This window comes from Staurois parvus, unplaced genomic scaffold (assembly GCF_062004578.1).
Source record: "Staurois parvus isolate SC_StPar_1 unplaced genomic scaffold, SC_StPar_1.0 ptg000159l, whole genome shotgun sequence".
Lineage (NCBI taxonomy): Eukaryota > Metazoa > Chordata > Amphibia > Anura > Ranidae > Staurois > Staurois parvus.
In genome coordinates, this window is record NW_028317955.1 from 1,399,968 (window position 1) to 1,425,659 (window position 25,692).

A 25,692-nucleotide genomic window follows, 5' to 3' on the forward strand; every position below is an offset into this window, starting at 1 on the left:
TGCTATTGGCGAGCTGTGTGCGGGAAAGCCATTTCGGATAGAGTCTGCAGGAGACAGACGGAAATCGATGTACAAGCCAGATGGCTGAATATTGTTTCATTTGTTTGATGGTGGATGCCCCTGCGTGGGAAAGATTTATGGAATAGATAATATTGATAGATAGATGGGCGGCACAGTGGCTTAGTGGTTAGCACTTCTGCCTTGCAGTAATTGGGTCATGGGTTCGATTTCCAACCATGGCGCCTACTGCATGGATTTAGCATTTTCTCCCTGTGTTCGCGTGGGTTTCCTCCGGGTACTCCGGTTTCCTCCCACACTCCAAAGACATGCTGGTAGGTTCATTGGCTCCTGTCTTAATTGTCCTAGTTTCATCCCTGGCCATGTGGGATCTCAGGCATGGTAGGGGTTGGATTAAGACATGGCAACCTACCCTGTAAAATAATTGCTAAGAAAATTCATGGAAAAGGTCGCTTACGAGTGACGGTCCATGCAATTGCCAAGGGTCGGATACGACTGAATGCATAGATAGATAGATAGATAGATAGATAGATAGATAGAGATTAAGGTAGGAACTGGCCAGAGAGGGATTACTTTGACGTAGTTGGCCGGCTTAAACATGCATTGAAATGTATGTGAACGAAAAATCCCTGTTTCTATGGAAAGTTTGCTAGAAGGAGGTATATAGCAATGTAATAAGTATAAATCAGCACACACACATATATAAAATCCTCAGAAATCCCTTAAAGTCATATCAATATCCTTCCCCTGAAGTACTAATAAAACATATATTCATTTACTTAAACCCAAAAACCCACAATTATAGTGAAAAAATCAAGACCCAAAGAGTTTACCCAAAAATAAAAAATATCAAATATATATAAAAGAACAAAAATAAAATAAAGTCCCAATATGCAAAGTGTCCAAATAATGTGTCCAAACAAAGATCAATTTCTTGATAGGAAGACGCTTCCTACTCCACTGAAGAAGATGCAAATCAATCACAGGTGCTCTTCAAATACCTCAAAAAACAAAATCTCAACATAGTATATTACCTTTTAAATCCCAGAACTAAAGTGCCACACGTGTATCATGCAAAAAAAAAACACTCCAGTGTCACAGCACTCATGTGAAGAAAAAAAAAAAAAAATTTTAAATATCACTGCAAACTATATATAAAGTGCATAATTACCCTAAAACAAACAAATTCCAGCTTGTAATCAACCACATATGTACAGAGTGTCCTTAGATTGGTATCCTCTTGTCCCTCAGGACCTCACAAACAGACCAGGAATCATTATGTGAATTATAATCATATATAAAATTTATTGTAGCCACTTACATATAAAAACGATAAGATCAGCAAGACATCATCAAACTCCTCATGCCCAGTATACGATCCCCTTTCCGTGTGTAGAGGGTCTCCCGATCACCAGGTAATTCCCCCTTGCTACTCCTATCCAGCACTATCACTTTGTAGCTCTGGGGGACACCTGAAGTGCACCGTTTCCGTGTTGGAGGTCTGGAGAGTAACGGTGCACTTCAGGTGTCCCCCAGAGCTACAAAGTGATAGTGCTGGATAGGAGTAGCAAGGGGGAATTACCTGGTGATCGGGAGACCCTCTACACACGGAAAGGGGATCGTATACTGGGCATGAGGAGTTTGATGATGTCTTGCTGATCTTATCGTTTTTATATGTAAGTGGCTACAATAAATTTTATATATGATTATAATTCACATAATGATTCCTGGTCTGTTTGTGAGGTCCTGAGGGACAAGAGGATACCAATCTAAGGACACTCTGTACATATGTGGTTGATTACAAGCTGGAATCTGTTTGTTTTAGGGTAATTATGCACTTTATCTATAGTTTGCAGTGATATTTAAATTTTTTTTTTTTTTTTTTCTTCACATGAGTGAAAAAATCCCTGTTTATATGGGAAGTTTGCTAGAAGGGGGTATATAGCAATGTGTAGATGGTTTAACAGAATTTTTAGTGGTCACACCCATCACAGGTTGCCTGCAAAAATCTATGGGGGGGTGTAGACAAGACCAGTCACCCTGCACAAGGGCCCCAGCCCTGGTTCACACAAGAACACTGCTGTGGGTGGCAATAGATTCCTAACGACACTCCAAACACACATCACAAATACAGTGTGTTTGCCTGCACCAAAATGCATGGTACCGCAGAGCCATGTTTTTTATTATTATAATACAGGATTTATATAGCGCCAACAGCTTACGCAGCGCTTTACAACATAAGGGCAGACTGTACAATTCCAATACAAATGAATACAGAAGGACTGAGAGGGCCCGGCTCGTTGGAGCTTACAACCATGTGATCCAGTTTCAGTGCGTTTTTAAATTGCATCGCACTGAACTGCACAGGGACACACAGCGCGTTACTGTGCAATGCCGGTGTCAACCTGCACTAAGTCTGTACACAGTTTGGCTCCCCAGTCCCCTGACTCCAGGCTCAGTTCTTTGTGGATCAATTTCACCTGATGGGATGGACTGCCTGTTCTCATACACTCTTTCATGCCTGGACAGACTCTCTGCCACCTAGTGCATGCAACTCTGGTGTTTAAGTGAGGGTGGAGGGCACAGGTGCACCATCCAGTCCCACTGCTGGCAGACTGGAAAAGTCTATGGGAAACTGACAGCTGGTGGAAGGTGCACCCAATCCTACGAACATTTAGGGGACTATACACCCAGAGACGAATGCCCAGAAAGCCAGCAATCTGCATTGCGATCATTCGTCCCTGGGTGCATACTGCCCTAAATGTTAGTAGCTCTAGGTGCATTATCCTGTCCAGCTGCAGCCGCAAGGTTTCACAAGCTGCAACTGAAAGGCGTCTCTCTGTCACTTGGCGTGATGAAGGTCCCTTGCAGGTTCCAAAATGTTGCATTGCTCATGTAACACGCCTAAACAACACAAATAAAGGCAGTTCTACTGAAGGAGATAGCGCTGCGCTAGCCGTTATCTCTGTTCGCTGTGGCCACATCCACCCAATGCTGCAACACCCCACAATTGCGTTCCGCTATGTAGTGAGTGCAAAGAAGTAAATAAGCAGCTAGCACAAAGTGGCAAACCCTCTTCTTCCACTACATAAACATAGAAATAAAGGTGCAGCGCTAATAAACAGGAAACAAATATGTGAATACAGCGCACTGAGGAGCCTGGAAGCGGTCGGAGCTCACAGAGCTCCAACAGGGTCAGTCCAGCGCTGTGACCTACCCGCAGGTTGCTCTGTGAGCTCCGCCCACTTCCAGGCTCCTCAGTGCACTGTATTCGATAACGCCTTGGCTCCTCCCACAGTCCAGAGCTTTTGACAGAGAAGGAGAGTGCTGTAGCCCCACACCATTCTCAGCCCCCTCCCTCTGTCCATCCACCGGTGGCCCAGACATTACCCCAAACATTCATCAACTGCAAACTTTAATGGGCTGTAATGCACCTCAACAGCAGGATTTTGGCAGCAGGTGTCAGCCAATGATTCGTGGCTGACACCTGCTGATCTGCTGTGTCCAATCACAGCCCAGAGCCCTGTGTTAGCAAAAACACAGGCTTCTGTACAGAGGGAATGATCTGTCTGTTTCTTCTCCCTGCAAAGCAAGAAGAAGGAACAGATTTTAGTAAAAACATTTTTAGTTTTCAGTAAATTCATAAGCACACACTTAACCCTTTGATTACCCCAGAATGTTAGCCCCTTCCCAGTAAACGTCATTCGCACAGTGACAGTGTAAAGTACTATTATTGATCTTTCTAATAGTGTCACTGGTGATGTCAGTGTCAGTTGGTATCAGATTGCCTACAGCACTATCACAGTCCCACTTCAAGACGCTGATCACTGCAATGATTCAGAAAAAATGAGGAAGGGTTGTAGCAGCGCAAACACTGCAAAGTCCTGGGAAATGGTAGTATGGGGTGATGGTGGTATTAGTGGCTACTGTATGAAGAGCGTAAGATTCCGTGTGGCACTGAGGGCAAGGCTTCCAAATAAGCTGTAGCAACTTCTGTAGATGAGAAAAAGCAGAGAAGCGCCTCTAAGTGCAATAAGTCTTTTAATTCAAGTCTAAATGTAGAAACACTCACATGTGTGAAGTAATCATAAGCATAAAAACCAAAGCATATACCAAATTAACTAAAGACCCACTACCCGAATTCAAACAGGACGCACTACTACTAACGAACACAGCCTTACTTGATGGTGTCATCACCAAGCAGGAAGCCTCTTTTCTATCTAAAGACTTCTACAACACCCCGTATTTTTACTTTCTGCCCAAAGTACACAAAAATCCAAATAATCCACCAGGAAGACCAATCGTAGCGGCCACAGGGAGCATTACTAGCGGTTTCTCCCAATATATCGACCACTTCCTACAACCCCTTGCACAGGCTCAACACTCATATATCCGGGACAGCGGACACTTGCTAGAATTACTCCAAACATACTCCTGGGAACCCGACTATTGTTGGGTCTCGTTAGATGTCTGCTCCCTATACACCTCGATACCCCATGATGTAGGCATCACCGCCATCCAGCACTATCTATCCTTGGATCCATCACTCAACCCCAAACAATCTTCCTTTATAGTAGACGCCACCTCATTTTGCCTCAAACACAATTACTTCACATTCAACCACGATTTCTACTTACAAACTCAAGGTACAGCCATGGGAGCCAACTTTGCACCCTCATATGCAAACTTGACTATGAGTTTCTGGGAGGACAAACACATATGGCACAATAACCCCTTTGCAGCCCACATCATCTTTTACGGCCGTTACATAGATGACATTATCGTCATCTGGGATGGACCAATATCACACGTAGACCAGTTCGTAACCCATTGCAATTCAAATCCTTTTGTCCTTCACCTCCACTCACCACAAACATACTCTTGTATTCCTAGATCTCGAATTATACCATGACAATCTCCAAATATTAACAAAAAACCACTTCAAACCGGTATCTGGAAACTCATACCTCCACTTCAACAGCTGCCACCACCCCAAATGGATCCAAAATATACCTAAAGGACAATTCTGTCGTCTCAGACAAAACTGCACCACAGATTCCGATTACAATCTCCAGAGCGACATCCTAATAAAGAAATTCCTAGACAAAGGTTACCCACACAAGCTAGTAGATGAGGCCCACTCCTTCTACCGCAAGGGTAGACCCCAAACACACAATAGCACAGAGCCTCCCAACCAGGTCAGATTTATAACCAAATTCCACAACAACTTTCACAAAATGGAGTCTATCATCAATAGACATTGGCCAATACTACTACAGGATCCACATTTAATAGACATTTTAGATAAAAAACCAAAATACACCTACCGCAAAGCCATCAACCTTAAAAACAAGATTGCCCCCAGCAAATACAACCCACCCACCAACACACCCAACACAATCTGCCTCATACCCATTGTCGGCATGTATAGATGCAACAAAGCGCTATGCAAAACTTGCCGATTCGCTAAACACGGACAAAAAAACTTCACCACAAAAGGAAAAACCTATTCATTCAAAGAATTTTACAACTGCTCCACTGATCATGTGATCTACTGTATATCCTGCCCTTGCGGCCTCCTATATGTGGGACGCACCATCAGACCCCTCCGCGCAAGGTTTGGCGAGCACAGACGTCTTATTGAAGATGGTAAAGACAAACATAGCGTCCCCCGCCACTTCCTTGAATATCACCAAAAATCCACTGATGGCCTACAAGTATGGGTCTTAGAATCCATACACAACAATCTCTCTGAGTCTGATCGTTTCAAAAAACTCTGTTCACAAGAAACTTATTGGATATTTACATTAGATACATTGTCTCCAGGTGGACTCAACGAGGAATTAGACATTAACACTATACTATAAACACTACAATCTCCCATTCACAGTCACTCAACACTCACAATGATACTTCCCCCCCCCCCCCCCTTTATTTTTATTTTTTTAATCAAATTTTTTTATCGAATTTTTTTTTTTTAATTCATTTTTAGTTTATTATTTATAACCTTTTGTTCATTATTTATATTTTATTCTGTTTTTTACTATTTTTTACAATGTAATTTACTCTTTATAATGTCATTTGCATGTATTATTACCAATATGTTTATCATCTTACCATGTTAACACCCATTGTCAATATACCCGCTAGCAACATGTATATATGTTAGAATTATTATGAAGCTCCTGTAGAGCCATAACCATATCCCACCTTGCAAACATGCTGTATTACCACTAAATATCTGCTCACTACTGATACATAATTGATGTGCCAGTGCTGCAAGGTAAACATTTTACCCCACTAATCTCCCAGAATATAATTTTTTTTTTTTATTCTTATTACCCCCATCAACTTTTTTCACATAGTTTCTTCGATTTTCAGCTGTTCAAAAATCTTTTATTAACGTCATTTTTCATTTCATTAATTTTTTTTTTTCTCTTTTTTTTAATTATTTTTTTCATAATTTTTTTATTTATTTATTTATTTTTTTCCATTTCATCATTTTTCTTTCGTCTTCTGTTTTCTTATTTATTACATCCTCTCTTTTTTCCATTTGGTTTCCTTTACCCCCCATTTAACATCCATGACTTTACACTATTCACCTGACAGCAATGGTAAATCACTGGTTAATTGGTCAATTGATCAATTAGACTCACGTTCCCTATATATTCACCCGTGTTCATCCACCTCCCCCTGCTTGAAAAAGGAGTGCACTTCCGCCTTCCACGGCCAGTGCATGCTCCGAAACGCATTGCAGTGCACCCTGGGATCTGACGTCATCACGGCCACACAGCCGCTACATTCCAGCGTGCGTTCCATCTGGCTCTGAGGGAGGACGTGCACGCCGGCCGGCCTCACCGCTGTTCCCCTCCAGCCACCACGCTGTTCCAGCCGAGAGCTGACCTCCCCACATCGCAGAGAGATGACGGCTCTTCACCCGGGTTACCACCCCACCGTTAACTATTGTTATCCACGGTTTTTATGCTTATCATTACTTCACACATGTGAGTGTTTCTACATTTAGACTTGAATTAAAAGACTTATTGCACTTAGAGGCGCTTCTCTCCTTTTTCTCTTTTGCTGATCACTGCAATTACTAGTATAAATAAAAATTTCCAGTTTATTTATACCATAGTTTGTAGGCGCCATAACGTTCACACAAACCAATCAATATACACTTACTGGGATTTTTTTTTTTTTTACCAAAGACGTAGCAGAATACATTTTGGCATAAATTCATGAAGAAATGTGGTTTTAATTTCTTTATTGGATATTTTTCTGTAACAAAGTAAAATATATTGGGTTTTTTTTCAAAATGCTCTATCTTTTTTCGGTTTATAACTTAAAAATGTAAAAACCTCAGTGGTGATCAAATGCCACTAAAAGAAAGCTGGAATATTAAGGTTTTGGAGTGACCAAGTCAAAGTCCAGACTTAAATCCCATTGAGATGCTGTGGCATGACCTTAAAAAGGCCTTTCATGCTGGAAAACCCTCCAAGGTGGCTGAATGAAAACAATTCTGCAAAGAAGAGTGGGCCAAAATCCCTCCACAGTGGTGTGAAAGGCTCATTGCCAATCATTGCAAATGCTTAACTGCAGTTGTTGCCACCAAGGGAGGCACAACCATTTATTAGGTTTAGGGGGCATTTACTTTTTCACATAGGGCCAGGCAGGTTTGGACAGATTGTTTTTCCCTTAATAAAATGAAAGCGTCACATCACTTAAAAACTGCACTTTGTACTTAGTCTGGTTTTCTTCATGTAATATTAAAATGTGTTTGACAGTCTGAATCATCTAAGTGAGACAAATATGCAAAAAAAAAAAAAACAGGAAGGGGGCAAATACTTATTTGACAGCACTGTTTGTGTGTGTATGAATTTTTACAGCATGTCTGAGCTTTCAGAAAGCAGAGAGCAGAGAGCTGAAGTTACAGTCTTCAGAGCTCATTGAGAGCTGATTGGAGGGAAGGGACACCCCCCCTCCCCCTTACACATCACACAGGAACAGAAATTAGGTTGTTCATCAAAGGCTGTGTGCTGGAGCTCCATCATGTGTCACCTTTTTTCTCTTGGGGTCATGAAAATCTGACAGGTGTGACTCAAACAGATAGCACAGGAACGAGGTAGCAGAGAAAAAGAACACTTAGGGCCAGTTTACAGCACAATAATGCACTCCGGATGCATTAAAGATACATTTTTGCTGACAGTTCACACCACACGCAGTTTTCATGAAGTTTGCTGTTTCAGTACAGTTCTGTATAAAAAAATGCAGCATGTTCTACTTTTTTTTCTGCACTGGAAACCGACTGGAACTGACTGCACTGGTGTGAACTAGGGCCATTGGAGTACATGGAAAACACCGTGCATGCATTTTTTTGATGCAGCAAAAAAGGCTCAGGACTGCATCTAATGTGAACTAGACCGTAGCGCTCTGGATTGAGACACGCACACACTAAATCTGTTTGATGGTCAAAATCATTAAAGTGTGACAAACATGCAAAAAAAAAATAGGAAGGGGGCAAATATTTTCTTTTACAGCACTGTATAGATTTATTTCATATACAAATATTTCTAACACATCAAGAAAGTTGGGGTAGCATCCACAACTACTGAGATGACACCAGACACAGGACAGTGGATTTTCAATTAGGATAAGCAGAATGATGGAATTGATAGAAGTAAATAAGGAGTATAGTATAATCAGAAGCAACCACTGGTGCATATATGATACAAAATGAAGCTAAAATAACCCAAAAGTCCATAAAAGTCTGTAATGGTCCATATACTTTAGTGGCAGCTCCTCAGTGACACTGACATAATAACAATAGGGAACATAAGGAAACAGCAAGGGTCTGCAAATGGAATTGCATTGAGAGGGAGGACAGTAAAGCCGGCCATAGATAGGATCGAAAACCAAGCGAAAATTCTTGTTGAACGTAGAATCGTTTGGTTTTCGCATTATTAGTGTGCCTGCTGCGAGATGCGATTTTCATGCAGCAATTGAAAGTGCCAGACCCAACATGCCGCAATTTATTTTAGAAAAATCAAACAAATGATGGCACACTTGTATGGGCTATTCTCATTTTTCAATCGACAGAATGTTCGGTTTTCGACTCATCTATGGCCGGCTTAAAGATTTCTTCACACCATACATGTGCGGTGGTATGCAGAAAAACCCAGTCAGTCAATGGATATGGTGTAAACAAGCCTTACAGCCCGAGTGCTACTAAGCAGGAAGCGCAGCCTGAGGATGGAATGGGCCGGTATGGCTTCCCCTTTGTAGCTGATCAGTGGTCTTTGGGGCTAAGATCTCAGTGTGGTCAGATATCACATTAAGATTGCTATGTCTTGGTGACCTAAGGGATGTCATGGGGACTTATAAAAGCCATGCACTGAGAATAGATATCCAGGGCTGAGGACTACCATATTGTCCAATTTTCAACATTCTTTTTCCTTTATATAGTAAAAAAAAAACAAAAAACAAAAACAGTGGATATTAAACATCACCAAAAGAAAGTTCAATTTCTAAAAAAAAAGGGTATATGAAATCCATTAGTATACAGCGTTACATGACCAGTTGTCATTCTATCTCAGCGTTGAAATCTGACCAATGTCCTCATAATGAAGGAATATTACAGCCTGGCACTCAACGGACTACACACTAAATGGCCAAAATGTCTTCTTCCCCTCCCCCCTCCCGCAGGCTAAGATCACATGACCATTAATTTCAGTTGGGAGCCAGCAGATCAGAACATGGCAGGTACAGGGCTAAAAATAGAACCTTGTCCTGGTGTATAACTTTGTGAATCCCATCCATAGACAGGAATAACATGATTTCATTGGGCGCTGGATACATAAAACATGAATAATACAGATGTAAGCTGAGCAAAGATGTCCCACATTTTGTTTACTTGAAAAAAAATGACCCAAAAAATGTGATCTACAAACACCACATAGGAAGCCCAATGTTTTTTCCATATATGGTCATGTACCTTCCAAGCCAGGGTCATGTCACCTTGTTTCCATAGCTACCAGAACTCTGATGTCATCACCACTTAGCTCCGCCCCCTCAGCTTGCAGTCATTCCCTTTGTGTACGCTACCAGGAGTGGAAGCGATTTCTCTTTCTCTGTGCAGCTTTGTCATTTGTAATCATGAAGCGGCTATTTACGAGAAAGAGAGCAAATAATGTGAAGGACCTCCTGAAAACCAACAAGGAGGAGCCTTTTACATTACAAACAGTGGGACCCTTAACAGAGGACCACAGAACAGCATCACAGCCCCAAGATTCTGCCCCTAAAAGGGGGAGATTTAGGGCAGCTGGGAAAAGATTTTGGCAGTGTCTGGCTAGATGTTGCCCCTTTTCTCAGACAAAATTAGAAGAAGAAGACGCAGAAAGTAAGTACTAGTCTGTTGAGATATAATGCAGGGCACTGTAAGGGTATACAACATTTATCACCAATTACATATATATTGGGGTCACTATACATACACATAATGGGGTCACCGGGTAGAGAGTAGGGGAGAGTTAAGACCCCGTCAGGTACCTGGAGGTCCTGCCAGTAATAGCACTTGTCATTAGCAGCAGCATTTGTCAGCCTGCCCTCAGTTGAATTCAGGTGACAGTTGGGCTGCAGGGGTCAGGGGTCAGGTGTGCAGGAGGCATACATGGTCTATGGATAAATACAAAGTCAGTGTGAGCCCCTCCCCAGTGACAGGCTGTGTATACAGGACCCTTCAATAGCAATGAGACCTTACACTGCCCCCCCCCCCCCCATGACATTCCCATTCACTAGGACCATTCCTATAGACAGTTGTGTCCTAGGATCTGTATGACCAGGCAGACTGGGGGCTGCAGGAGCAGACCATTCATTCCGCTTTGTCATATTTTTCTACACACACATTTCTAAATCGTTAGGAAAGTTGGGGTGTCATCCACAACTACGGACTCACAACCAAATACAACATAGTGTTACATTTATATTTAGTCAATGAAGATAAGCAGATTGATGGAATTGCATTGAGAGGGAGGAACAGCTTAGGGCTCATTTACACCACATGCATTGAACGTAGTATGAATGCATATACAAGAAAAACAATGCATTTCAATAAGCCTCGTTTACCCCATTGCACTGCATGTGCGTTTATGAAAAGTACAACATGCTGTATTGTAGGGGGGGTGTGTAGAAAAAACGTAGCTCAATGGATGTGATGTAAACAAGCCCTAGAGCACAAGAGTTACTTAGCAGAAAGCGCAGCCTGAGTATGGAATGGGCCAGTATGGATTCCCCATTGTAGCTGATCATTGCTCTTTGGCAGTAAGATCTCAATATGGTCAGATATCACATTAGGATTGCTATCTTTTGGTGGTCTGAAAGTGTAAGTACGGTTACTCAGCATTTCATAGCTGTCAGGCTCAGCTCACACGAGCTTTGTCAGCAGGTGTCAGACGGACCTTTGGGAAGCGTTTTTAAAGCTTCTCAAACGCTTATGAAAATTCTGCACATGGCAGCACATAGTGCTGTTCACACTGAAGCGTTAGCGTTGCGGCAAAACTGACGCTTCATGTGGAGTCAGGAGGAGTTGAAGCCTCCCATTCAAGTCTATGGTGGCGTTTGCGGAGCGGTTGCGAGGCAGTTGCGGAACGTTAACACCATTTAACTTCATTATAAGCGTTTGTGGTGCGGTTTTTACGCTTGGCAAATGTCTAACAGATTCAAAAAAGCGCATGGGGCGTTTGGGGAACGTTAAAAACGCTTCCCATACGCCTGTCTAACGCCTGTCCAAGGCTATAGGGGCGTTTGGCAAGAGTTAGAAAGAAAGTCAAGTGTGAACGAGCCCTTAGGGATGTTACGGGTTTTAGAAAGCCATGCACTGACAATAGATCCCCAGGGCTGAGAACCATATTGTCTAGGAATGGATAGAACTGCCATAAAGGACAACGTGTCACATAAGATTAGTGTCACAACAAAGATTCCCTTCCATATGTAAAAGAAAAAAAAGACATTTAAATGGCCGCAGTTACCTCATCTGTGATGTTTTTTTTTTTGTTATTTATCTACTTGTACATGTTCTGTTTACCTCTCATACTATGTTTGCTAAATTTATGCAAAATAATAAAGACATATATGCCTTTAAATGGCCGCAGTTTCACATAAATGATGTGGAAGTAGAAATAATACTTTTTTTCTCTGTCTCCAGGCAAAAATGAGATCCCATCCAACAAAGACACTGCGCAAATTCAGCAAGCTACATCGATGGAGGACAAGAAACCTCCCAATACTTCACATACCAGTGAGAGTAAGGAGGCTTCACTGGTCAAATCTACTTCACCTACCGACCAGTCCTACAAACTCAGCCTGGAAAGTTTCACCTTCCATAGAGTACTAGGACAGGGGAGCTTTGGAAAAGTAGTGTTGGCCTCTCATCCTGACATTAAGCAGAAGCTAGCAGTGAAAATGGTTAAAAAAAGACCATTACTTCGACAGGATCCCAGCTGCGTCATTACAGAGAGCTACATAATGGAAATGTGCAACAGATACTCATTTTTCGCACATCTCTACTGCTCCTTTCAAACAGAGACTCATCTCGTCTTTGCTATGGAGTTCCTGGGCGGAGGAGATCTTGAAAAATTCATAAGAGATTCAGCTCCACTTGATGAAGTAACCTTAAGATGTGTTACTGCCGAAATTCTCTGTGGACTGCAGCACCTTCATTCTCTTCAGATTGTCCACAGAGATCTAAAACCAGAGAACATTCTTCTGGATAACGCCGGGCACGTCAAGATTGCCGATTTCGGCCTGTCGGCAATGTTCGTCACGGAGAAAAACAGAGTCAAAAGTTGCGTGGGGACGCTATGTTACATGGCCCCTGAAGTCTATTATCAAAGGCCATACTATTACCCGGCTGACTATTTCTCATTTGGGATAATAGTATATGAGATGGCCTTAGGCGAGCATCCTTTTTATACTGGACAGGAGACTGAAGAGCAGTTGGTTACTTCCATGTACGCCACGGAACCCTATTTCCTACGGCACTTGAACTTTTATCTGCAAGATCTCTTACTCAGACTTTTACGTCATGACCAAGAGCAACGTGCGCACCTGGTGTGCAATCTCAGATCACACCCTTTCTTCAAGGGTATTGACTGGGAAGAGATAGAAGAAGGACCATCACTCGTACAAAGTACATTGGAACCTATTCTCAAGGAACCACTGCAGGAAATCATTGAAGTGGATACTTTTCTGTCCAAAGACCTGGAGATGCCAATTGACTCATTGCATCAGGAGTATTTTAAGGCCTTTGAATACATTAGTGAGAGAATGAAGGCGAGACAAGCCTGATCCTCACCACCACCACAACCAGAGGGCCATCCTTCAATGGGTGGTCAACTAAAAAGTTCACAACAGTGAACAAAAAATGTAAATTAGATATGATGATAGATAGATAGACAGACAGATAGATAGATAGGATAGATAGATAAGATAGATAGATAGATAGATAGATAGATAGATAGATAGATAGATAGATAGATAGATAGTGCGCTATCCTGCCACGGTGGAAATCACAGTGGTGACCCAGGATTCTCGACTATAGAGGTTGAGGGGCTCCAGGCAGTTGTAATTCAGAGGAAACTGGTTTATCAGTTTCCTCTTTGGCTTGTAAAGCCTGTTTTGGGACCTGTAGCCTGGAGATTTCAAAGAGATTTGGGAGGGATGAAATCTCCAATCCTGGGCCCATGTTTTGAGAGCAGCCAGCACGCTGATTGCACAGGTGTGTGCAGGCTTTTTTGTGGAGTCCAGGCCATGATTCTGGGCTCCACCCCAGCAGACAGGAGGGCTCCACCCTGGCACACAGGAGGGCTCTGCCTTGGAGTCAGGTGGGCTTCACCTAGTAGAGGTGGAAGCCAGACAAGCTGTGTGCTATTGGCGAGCTGTGTGCGGGAAAGCCATTTCGGATAGAGTCTGCAGGAGACAGACGGAAATCGATGTACAAGCCAGATGGCTGAATATTGTTTCATTTGTTTGATGGTGGATGCCCCTGCGTGGGAAAGATTTATGGAATAGATAATATTGATAGATAGATGGGCGGCACAGTGGCTTAGTGGTTAGCACTTCTGCCTTGCAGTAATTGGGTCATGGGTTCGATTTCCAACCATGGCGCCTACTGCATGGATTTAGCATTTTCTCCCTGTGTTCGCGTGGGTTTCCTCCGGGTACTCCGGTTTCCTCCCACACTCCAAAGACATGCTGGTAGGTTCATTGGCTCCTGTCTTAATTGTCCTAGTTTCATCCCTGGCCATGTGGGATCTCAGGCATGGTAGGGGTTGGATTAAGACATGGCAACCTACCCTGTAAAATAATTGCTAAGAAAATTCATGGAAAAGGTCGCTTACGAGTGACGGTCCATGCAATTGCCAAGGGTCGGATACGACTGAATGCATAGATAGATAGATAGATAGATAGATAGATAGATAGAGATTAAGGTAGGAACTGGCCAGAGAGGGATTACTTTGACGTAGTTGGCCGGCTTAAACATGCATTGAAATGTATGTGAACGAAAAATCCCTGTTTCTATGGAAAGTTTGCTAGAAGGAGGTATATAGCAATGTAATAAGTATAAATCAGCACACACACATATATAAAATCCTCAGAAATCCCTTAAAGTCATATCAATATCCTTCCCCTGAAGTACTAATAAAACATATATTCATTTACTTAAACCCAAAAACCCACAATTATAGTGAAAAAATCAAGACCCAAAGAGTTTACCCAAAAATAAAAAATATCAAATATATATAAAAGAACAAAAATAAAATAAAGTCCCAATATGCAAAGTGTCCAAATAATGTGTCCAAACAAAGATCAATTTCTTGATAGGAAGACGCTTCCTACTCCACTGAAGAAGATGCAAATCAATCACAGGTGCTCTTCAAATACCTCAAAAAACAAAATCTCAACATAGTATATTACCTTTTAAATCCCAGAACTAAAGTGCCACACGTGTATCATGCAAAAAAAAAACACTCCAGTGTCACAGCACTCATGTGAAGAAAAAAAAAAAAAAATTTTAAATATCACTGCAAACTATATATAAAGTGCATAATTACCCTAAAACAAACAAATTCCAGCTTGTAATCAACCACATATGTACAGAGTGTCCTTAGATTGGTATCCTCTTGTCCCTCAGGACCTCACAAACAGACCAGGAATCATTATGTGAATTATAATCATATATAAAATTTATTGTAGCCACTTACATATAAAAACGATAAGATCAGCAAGACATCATCAAACTCCTCATGCCCAGTATACGATCCCCTTTCCGTGTGTAGAGGGTCTCCCGATCACCAGGTAATTCCCCCTTGCTACTCCTATCCAGCACTATCACTTTGTAGCTCTGGGGGACACCTGAAGTGCACCGTTTCCGTGTTGGAGGTCTGGAGAGTAACGGTGCACTTCAGGTGTCCCCCAGAGCTACAAAGTGATAGTGCTGGATAGGAGTAGCAAGGGGGAATTACCTGGTGATCGGGAGACCCTCTACACACGGAAAGGGGATCGTATACTGGGCATGAGGAGTTTGATGATGTCTTGCTGATCTTATCGTTTTTATATGTAAGTGGCTACAATAAATTTTATATATGATTATAATTCACATAATGATTCCTGGTCTGTTTGTGAGGTCCTGAGGGACAAGAGGATACCAATCTAAGGACACTCTGTACATATGTGGTTGATTACAAGCTGGAATCTGTTTGTTTTAGGGTAATTATGCACTTTATCTATAGTTTGCAGTGATATTTAAATTTTTTTTTTTTTTTTTTCTTCACATGAGTGAAAAAATCCCTGTTTATATGGGAAGTTTGCTAGAAGGGGGTATATAGCAATGTGTAGATGGTTTAACAGAATTTTTAGTGGTCACACCCATCACAGGTTGCCTGCAAAAATCTATGGGGGGGTGTAGACAAGACCAGTCACCCTGCACAAGGGCCCCAGCCCTGGTTCACACAAGAACACTGCTGTGGGTGGCAATAGATTCCTAACGACACTCCAAACACACATCACAAATACAGTGTGTTTGCCTGCACCAAAATGCATGGTACCGCAGAGCCATGTTTTTTATTATTATAATACAGGATTTATATAGCGCCAACAGCTTACGCAGCGCTTTACAACATAAGGGCAGACTGTACAATTCCAATACAAATGAATACAGAAGGACTGAGAGGGCCCGGCTCGTTGGAGCTTACAACCATGTGATCCAGTTTCAGTGCGTTTTTAAATTGCATCGCACTGAACTGCACAGGGACACACAGCGCGTTACTGTGCAATGCCGGTGTCAACCTGCACTAAGTCTGTACACAGTTTGGCTCCCCAGTCCCCTGACTCCAGGCTCAGTTCTTTGTGGATCAATTTCACCTGATGGGATGGACTGCCTGTTCTCATACACTCTTTCATGCCTGGACAGACTCTCTGCCACCTAGTGCATGCAACTCTGGTGTTTAAGTGAGGGTGGAGGGCACAGGTGCACCATCCAGTCCCACTGCTGGCAGACTGGAAAAGTCTATGGGAAACTGACAGCTGGTGGAAGGTGCACCCAATCCTACGAACATTTAGGGGACTATACACCCAGAGACGAATGCCCAGAAAGCCAGCAATCTGCATTGCGATCATTCGTCCCTGGGTGCATACTGCCCTAAATGTTAGTAGCTCTAGGTGCATTATCCTGTCCAGCTGCAGCCGCAAGGTTTCACAAGCTGCAACTGAAAGGCGTCTCTCTGTCACTTGGCGTGATGAAGGTCCCTTGCAGGTTCCAAAATGTTGCATTGCTCATGTAACACGCCTAAACAACACAAATAAAGGCAGTTCTACTGAAGCAGATAGCGCTGCGCTAGCCGTTATCTCTGTTCGCTGTGGCCACATCCACCCAATGCTGCAACACCCCACAATTGCGTTCCGCTATGTAGTGAGTGCAAAGAAGTAAATAAGCAGCTAGCACAAAGTGGCAAACCCTCTTCTTCCACTACATAAACATAGAAATAAAGGTGCAGCGCTAATAAACAGGAAACAAATATGTGAATACAGCGCACTGAGGAGCCTGGAAGCGGTCGGAGCTCACAGAGCTCCAACAGGGTCAGTCCAGCGCTGTGACCTACCCGCAGGTTGCTCTGTGAGCTCCGCCCACTTCCAGGCTCCTCAGTGCACTGTATTCGATAACGCCTTGGCTCCTCCCACAGTCCAGAGCTTTTGACAGAGAAGGAGAGTGCTGTAGCCCCACACCATTCTCAGCCCCCTCCCTCTGTCCATCCACCGGTGGCCCAGACATTACCCCAAACATTCATCAACTGCAAACTTTAATGGGCTGTAATGCACCTCAACAGCAGGATTTTGGCAGCAGGTGTCAGCCAATGATTCGTGGCTGACACCTGCTGATCTGCTGTGTCCAATCACAGCCCAGAGCCCTGTGTTAGCAAAAACACAGGCTTCTGTACAGAGGGAATGATCTGTCTGTTTCTTCTCCCTGCAAAGCAAGAAGAAGGAACAGATTTTAGTAAAAACATTTTTAGTTTTCAGTAAATTCATAAGCACACACTTAACCCTTTGATTACCCCAGAATGTTAGCCCCTTCCCAGTAAACGTCATTCGCACAGTGACAGTGTAAAGTACTATTATTGATCTTTCTAATAGTGTCACTGGTGATGTCAGTGTCAGTTGGTATCAGATTGCCTACAGCACTATCACAGTCCCACTTCAAGACGCTGATCACTGCAATGATTCAGAAAAAATGAGGAAGGGTTGTAGCAGCGCAAACACTGCAAAGTCCTGGGAAATGGTAGTATGGGGTGATGGTGGTATTAGTGGCTACTGTATGAAGAGCGTAAGATTCCGTGTGGCACTGAGGGCAAGGCTTCCAAATAAGCTGTAGCAACTTCTGTAGATGAGAAAAAGCAGAGAAGCGCCTCTAAGTGCAATAAGTCTTTTAATTCAAGTCTAAATGTAGAAACACTCACATGTGTGAAGTAATCATAAGCATAAAAACCAAAGCATATACCAAATTAACTAAAGACCCACTACCCGAATTCAAACAGGACGCACTACTACTAACGAACACAGCCTTACTTGATGGTGTCATCACCAAGCAGGAAGCCTCTTTTCTATCTAAAGACTTCTACAACACCCCGTATTTTTACTTTCTGCCCAAAGTACACAAAAATCCAAATAATCCACCAGGAAGACCAATCGTAGCGGCCACAGGGAGCATTACTAGCGGTTTCTCCCAATATATCGACCACTTCCTACAACCCCTTGCACAGGCTCAACACTCATATATCCGGGACAGCGGACACTTGCTAGAATTACTCCAAACATACTCCTGGGAACCCGACTATTGTTGGGTCTCGTTAGATGTCTGCTCCCTATACACCTCGATACCCCATGATGTAGGCATCACCGCCATCCAGCACTATCTATCCTTGGATCCATCACTCAACCCCAAACAATCTTCCTTTATAGTAGACGCCACCTCATTTTGCCTCAAACACAATTACTTCACATTCAACCACGATTTCTACTTACAAACTCAAGGTACAGCCATGGGAGCCAACTTTGCACCCTCATATGCAAACTTGACTATGAGTTTCTGGGAGGACAAACACATATGGCACAATAACCCCTTTGCAGCCCACATCATCTTTTACGGCCGTTACATAGATGACATTATCGTCATCTGGGATGGACCAATATCACACGTAGACCAGTTCGTAACCCATTGCAATTCAAATCCTTTTGTCCTTCACCTCCACTCACCACAAACATACTCTTGTATTCCTAGATCTCGAATTATACCATGACAATCTCCAAATATTAACAAAAAACCACTTCAAACCGGTATCTGGAAACTCATACCTCCACTTCAACAGCTGCCACCACCCCAAATGGATCCAAAATATACCTAAAGGACAATTCTGTCGTCTCAGACAAAACTGCACCACAGATTCCGATTACAATCTCCAGAGCGACATCCTAATAAAGAAATTCCTAGACAAAGGTTACCCACACAAGCTAGTAGATGAGGCCCACTCCTTCTACCGCAAGGGTAGACCCCAAACACACAATAGCACAGAGCCTCCCAACCAGGTCAGATTTATAACCAAATTCCACAACAACTTTCACAAAATGGAGTCTATCATCAATAGACATTGGCCAATACTACTACAGGATCCACATTTAATAGACATTTTAGATAAAAAACCAAAATACACCTACCGCAAAGCCATCAACCTTAAAAACAAGATTGCCCCCAGCAAATACAACCCACCCACCAACACACCCAACACAATCTGCCTCATACCCATTGTCGGCATGTATAGATGCAACAAAGCGCTATGCAAAACTTGCCGATTCGCTAAACACGGACAAAAAAACTTCACCACAAAAGGAAAAACCTATTCATTCAAAGAATTTTACAACTGCTCCACTGATCATGTGATCTACTGTATATCCTGCCCTTGCGGCCTCCTATATGTGGGACGCACCATCAGACCCCTCCGCGCAAGGTTTGGCGAGCACAGACGTCTTATTGAAGATGGTAAAGACAAACATAGCGTCCCCCGCCACTTCCTTGAATATCACCAAAAATCCACTGATGGCCTACAAGTATGGGTCTTAGAATCCATACACAACAATCTCTCTGAGTCTGATCGTTTCAAAAAACTCTGTTCACAAGAAACTTATTGGATATTTACATTAGATACATTGTCTCCAGGTGGACTCAACGAGGAATTAGACATTAACACTATACTATAAACACTACAATCTCCCATTCACAGTCACTCAACACTCACAATGATACTTCCCCCCCCCCCCCCCCTTTATTTTTATTTTTTTAATCAAATTTTTTTATCGAATTTTTTTTTTTTAATTCATTTTTAGTTTATTATTTATAACCTTTTGTTCATTATTTATATTTTATTCTGTTTTTTACTATTTTTTACAATGTAATTTACTCTTTATAATGTCATTTGCATGTATTATTACCAATATGTTTATCATCTTACCATGTTAACACCCATTGTCAATATACCCGCTAGCAACATGTATATATGTTAGAATTATTATGAAGCTCCTGTAGAGCCATAACCATATCCCACCTTGCAAACATGCTGTATTACCACTAAATATCTGCTCACTACTGATACATAATTGATGTGCCAGTGCTGCAAGGTAAACATTTTACCCCACTAATCTCCCAGAATATAATTTTTTTTTTTTATTCTTATTACCCCCATCAACTTTTTTCACATAGTTTCTTCGATTTTCAGCTGTTCAAAAATCTTTTATTAACGTCATTTTTCATTTCATTAATTTTTTTTTTTCTCTTTTTTTTAATTATTTTTTTCATAATTTTTTTATTTATTTATTTATTTTTTTCCATTTCATCATTTTTCTTTCGTCTTCTGTTTTCTTATTTATTACATCCTCTCTTTTTTCCATTTGGTTTCCTTTACCCCCCATTTAACATCCATGACTTTACACTATTCACCTGACAGCAATGGTAAATCACTGGTTAATTGGTCAATTGATCAATTAGACTCACGTTCCCTATATATTCACCCGTGTTCATCCACCTCCCCCTGCTTGAAAAAGGAGTGCACTTCCGCCTTCCACGGCCAGTGCATGCTCCGAAACGCATTGCAGTGCACCCTGGGATCTGACGTCATCACGGCCACACAGCCGCTACATTCCAGCGTGCGTTCCATCTGGCTCTGAGGGAGGACGTGCACGCCGGCCGGCCTCACCGCTGTTCCCCTCCAGCCACCACGCTGTTCCAGCCGAGAGCTGACCTCCCCACATCGCAGAGAGATGACGGCTCTTCACCCGGGTTACCACCCCACCGTTAACTATTGTTATCCACGGTTTTTATGCTTATCATTACTTCACACATGTGAGTGTTTCTACATTTAGACTTGAATTAAAAGACTTATTGCACTTAGAGGCGCTTCTCTCCTTTTTCTCTTTTGCTGATCACTGCAATTACTAGTATAAATAAAAATTTCCAGTTTATTTATACCATAGTTTGTAGGCGCCATAACGTTCACACAAACCAATCAATATACACTTACTGGGATTTTTTTTTTTTTTACCAAAGACGTAGCAGAATACATTTTGGCATAAATTCATGAAGAAATGTGGTTTTAATTTCTTTATTGGATATTTTTCTGTAACAAAGTAAAATATATTGGGTTTTTTTTCAAAATGCTCTATCTTTTTTCGGTTTATAACTTAAAAATGTAAAAACCTCAGTGGTGATCAAATGCCACTAAAAGAAAGCTGGAATATTAAGGTTTTGGAGTGACCAAGTCAAAGTCCAGACTTAAATCCCATTGAGATGCTGTGGCATGACCTTAAAAAGGCCTTTCATGCTGGAAAACCCTCCAAGGTGGCTGAATGAAAACAATTCTGCAAAGAAGAGTGGGCCAAAATCCCTCCACAGTGGTGTGAAAGGCTCATTGCCAATCATTGCAAATGCTTAACTGCAGTTGTTGCCACCAAGGGAGGCACAACCATTTATTAGGTTTAGGGGGCATTTACTTTTTCACATAGGGCCAGGCAGGTTTGGACAGATTGTTTTTCCCTTAATAAAATGAAAGCGTCACATCACTTAAAAACTGCACTTTGTACTTAGTCTGGTTTTCTTCATGTAATATTAAAATGTGTTTGACAGTCTGAATCATCTAAGTGAGACAAATATGCAAAAAAAAAAAAAACAGGAAGGGGGCAAATACTTATTTGACAGCACTGTTTGTGTGTGTATGAATTTTTACAGCATGTCTGAGCTTTCAGAAAGCAGAGAGCAGAGAGCTGAAGTTACAGTCTTCAGAGCTCATTGAGAGCTGATTGGAGGGAAGGGACACCCCCCCTCCCCCTTACACATCACACAGGAACAGAAATTAGGTTGTTCATCAAAGGCTGTGTGCTGGAGCTCCATCATGTGTCACCTTTTTTCTCTTGGGGTCATGAAAATCTGACAGGTGTGACTCAAACAGATAGCACAGGAACGAGGTAGCAGAGAAAAAGAACACTTAGGGCCAGTTTACAGCACAATAATGCACTCCGGATGCATTAAAGATACATTTTTGCTGACAGTTCACACCACACGCAGTTTTCATGAAGTTTGCTGTTTCAGTACAGTTCTGTATAAAAAAATGCAGCATGTTCTACTTTTTTTTCTGCACTGGAAACCGACTGGAACTGACTGCACTGGTGTGAACTAGGGCCATTGGAGTACATGGAAAACACCGTGCATGCATTTTTTTGATGCAGCAAAAAAGGCTCAGGACTGCATCTAATGTGAACTAGACCGTAGCGCTCTGGATTGAGACACGCACACACTAAATCTGTTTGATGGTCAAAATCATTAAAGTGTGACAAACATGCAAAAAAAAAATAGGAAGGGGGCAAATATTTTCTTTTACAGCACTGTATAGATTTATTTCATATACAAATATTTCTAACACATCAAGAAAGTTGGGGCAGCATCCGCAACTACTGAGATGACACCAGACACAGGACAGTGGATTTTCAATTAGGATAAGCAGAATGATGGAATTGATAGAAGTAAATAAGGAGTATAGTATAATCAGAAGCAACCACTGGTGCATATATGATACAAAATGAAGCTAAAATAACCCAAAAGTCCATAAAAGTCTGTAATGGTCCATATACTTTAGTGGCAGCTCCTCAGTGACACTGACATAATAACAATAGGGAACATAAGGAAACAGCAAGGGTCTGCAAATGGAATTGCATTGAGAGGGAGGACAGTAAAGCCGGCCATAGATAGGATCGAAAACCAAGCGAAAATTCTTGTTGAACGTAGAATCGTTTGGTTTTCGCATTATTAGTGTGCCTGCTGCGAGATGCGATTTTCATGCAGCAATTGAAAGTGCCAGACCCAACATGCCGCAATTTATTTTAGAAAAATCAAACAAATGATGGCACACTTGTATGGGCTATTCTCATTTTTCAATCGACAGAATGTTCGGTTTTCGACTCATCTATGGCCGGCTTAAAGATTTCTTCACACCATACATGTGCGGTGGTATGCAGAAAAACCCAGTCAGTCAATGGATATGGTGTAAACAAGCCTTACAGCCCGAGTGCTACTAAGCAGGAAGCGCAGCCTGAGGATGGAATGGGCCGGTATGGCTTCCCCTTTGTAGCTGATCAGTGGTCTTTGGGGCTAAGATCTCAGTGTGGTCAGATATCACATTAAGATTGCTATGTCTTGGTGACCTAAGGGATGTCATGGGGACTTATAAAAGCCATGCACTGAGAATAGATATCCAGGGCTGAGGACTACCATATTGTCCAATTTTCAACATTCTTTTTCCTTTATATAGTAAAAAAAAAACAAAAAACAAAAACAGTGGATATTAAACATCACCAAAAGAAAGTTCAATTTCTAAAAAAAAAGGGTATATGAAATCCATTAGTATACAGCGTTACATGACCAGTTGTCATTCTATCTCAGCGTTGAAATCTGACCAATGTCCTCATAATGAAGGAATATTACAGCCTGGCACTCAACGGACTACACACTAAATGGCCAAAATGTCTTCTTCCCCTCCCCCCTCCCGCAGGCTAAGATCACATGACCATTAATTTCAGTTGGGAGCCAGCAGATCAGAACATGGCAGGTACAGGGCTAAAAATAGAACCTTGTCCTGGTGTATAACTTTGTGAATCCCATCCATAGACAGGAATAACATGATTTCATTGGGCGCTGGATACATAAGACATGAATAATACAGATGTAAGCTGAGCAAAGATGTCCCACATTTTGTTTACTTGAAAAAAAATGACCCAAAAAATGTGATCTACAAACACCACATAGGAAGCCCAATGTTTTTTCCATATATGGTCATGTACCTTCCAAGCCAGGGTCATGTCACCTTGTTTCCATAGCTACCAGAACTCTGATGTCATCACCACTTAGCTCCGCCCCCTCAGCTTGCAGTCATTCCCTTTGTGTACGCTACCAGGAGTGGAAGCGATTTCTCTTTCTCTGTGCAGCTTTGTCATTTGTAATCATGAAGCGGCTATTTACGAGAAAGAGAGCAAATAATGTGAAGGACCTCCTGAAAACCAACAAGGAGGAGCCTTTTACATTACAAACAGTGGGACCCTTAACAGAGGACCACAGAACAGCATCACAGCCCCAAGATTCTGCCCCTAAAAGGGGGAGATTTAGGGCAGCTGGGAAAAGATTTTGGCATTGTCTGGCTAGATGTTGCCCCTTTTCTCAGACAAAATTAGAAGAAGAAGACGCAGAAAGTAAGTACTAGTCTGTTGAGATATAATGCAGGGCACTGTAAGGGTATACAACATTTATCACCAATTACATATATATTGGGGTCACTATACATACACATAATGGGGTCACCGGGTAGAGAGTAGGGGAGAGTTAAGACCCCGTCAGGTACCTGGAGGTCCTGCCAGTAATAGCACTTGTCATTAGCAGCAGCATTTGTCAGCCTGCCCTCAGTTGAATTCAGGTGACAGTTGGGCTGCAGGGGTCAGGGGTCAGGTGTGCAGGAGGCATACATGGTCTATGGATAAATACAAAGTCAGTGTGAGCCCCTCCCCAGTGACAGGCTGTGTATACAGGACCCTTCAATAGCAATGAGACCTTACACTGCCCCCCCCCCCCATGACATTCCCATTCACTAGGACCATTCCTATAGACAGTTGTGTCCTAGGATCTGTATGACCAGGCAGACTGGGGGCTGCAGGAGCAGACCATTCATTCCGCTTTGTCATATTTTTCTACACACACATTTCTAAATCGTTAGGAAAGTTGGGGTGTCATCCACAACTACGGACTCACAACCAAATACAACATAGTGTTACATTTATATTTAGTCAATGAAGATAAGCAGATTGATGGAATTGCATTGAGAGGGAGGAACAGCTTAGGGCTCATTTACACCACATGCATTGAACGTAGTATGAATGCATATACAAGAAAAACAATGCATTTCAATAAGCCTCGTTTACCCCATTGCACTGCATGTGCGTTTATGAAAAGTACAACATGCTGTATTGTAGGGGGGGTGTGTAGAAAAAACGTAGCTCAATGGATGTGATGTAAACAAGCCCTAGAGCACAAGAGTTACTTAGCAGAAAGCGCAGCCTGAGTATGGAATGGGCCAGTATGGATTCCCCATTGTAGCTGATCATTGCTCTTTGGCAGTAAGATCTCAATATGGTCAGATATCACATTAGGATTGCTATCTTTTGGTGGTCTGAAAGTGTAAGTACGGTTACTCAGCATTTCATAGCTGTCAGGCTCAGCTCACACGAGCTTTGTCAGCAGGTGTCAGACGGACCTTTGGGAAGCGTTTTTAAAGCTTCTCAAACGCTTATGAAAATTCTGCACATGGCAGCACATAGTGCTGTTCACACTGAAGCGTTAGCGTTGCGGCAAAACTGACGCTTCATGTGGAGTCAGGAGGAGTTGAAGCCTCCCATTCAAGTCTATGGTGGCGTTTGCGGAGCGGTTGCGAGGCAGTTGCGGAACGTTAACACCATTTAACTTCATTATAAGCGTTTGTGGTGCGGTTTTTACGCTTGGCAAATGTCTAACAGATTCAAAAAAGCGCATGGGGCGTTTGG

General features: G+C 42.3%; 1 protein-coding gene and 1 long non-coding RNA gene across 3 annotated transcripts in view; one reads left to right on the forward strand and one right to left on the reverse strand.

The window, feature by feature from the left end:
* The window catches only part of LOC149463088 (uncharacterized), a 547,928-nt gene that overhangs the window by 124,654 nt on the left and 397,582 nt on the right, over nt 1-25,692 (reverse strand). The window lies entirely within an intron of this gene.
* On the forward strand, nt 12,616-13,359 carry LOC149463094 (protein kinase C delta type-like). Its single transcript, XM_089675893.1, has one exon. The coding sequence runs from the start codon at nt 12,616-12,618 to the stop codon at nt 13,357-13,359; it is 744 nt and encodes a 247-aa protein (XP_089532019.1).

Excerpts from the sequence above, each read along its gene's own strand:
- LOC149463094 (XM_089675893.1), top strand. The coding sequence starts at position 12,616 with ATGGAGTTCCTGGGCGGAGGAGATCTTGAAAAATTCATAAGAGATTCA.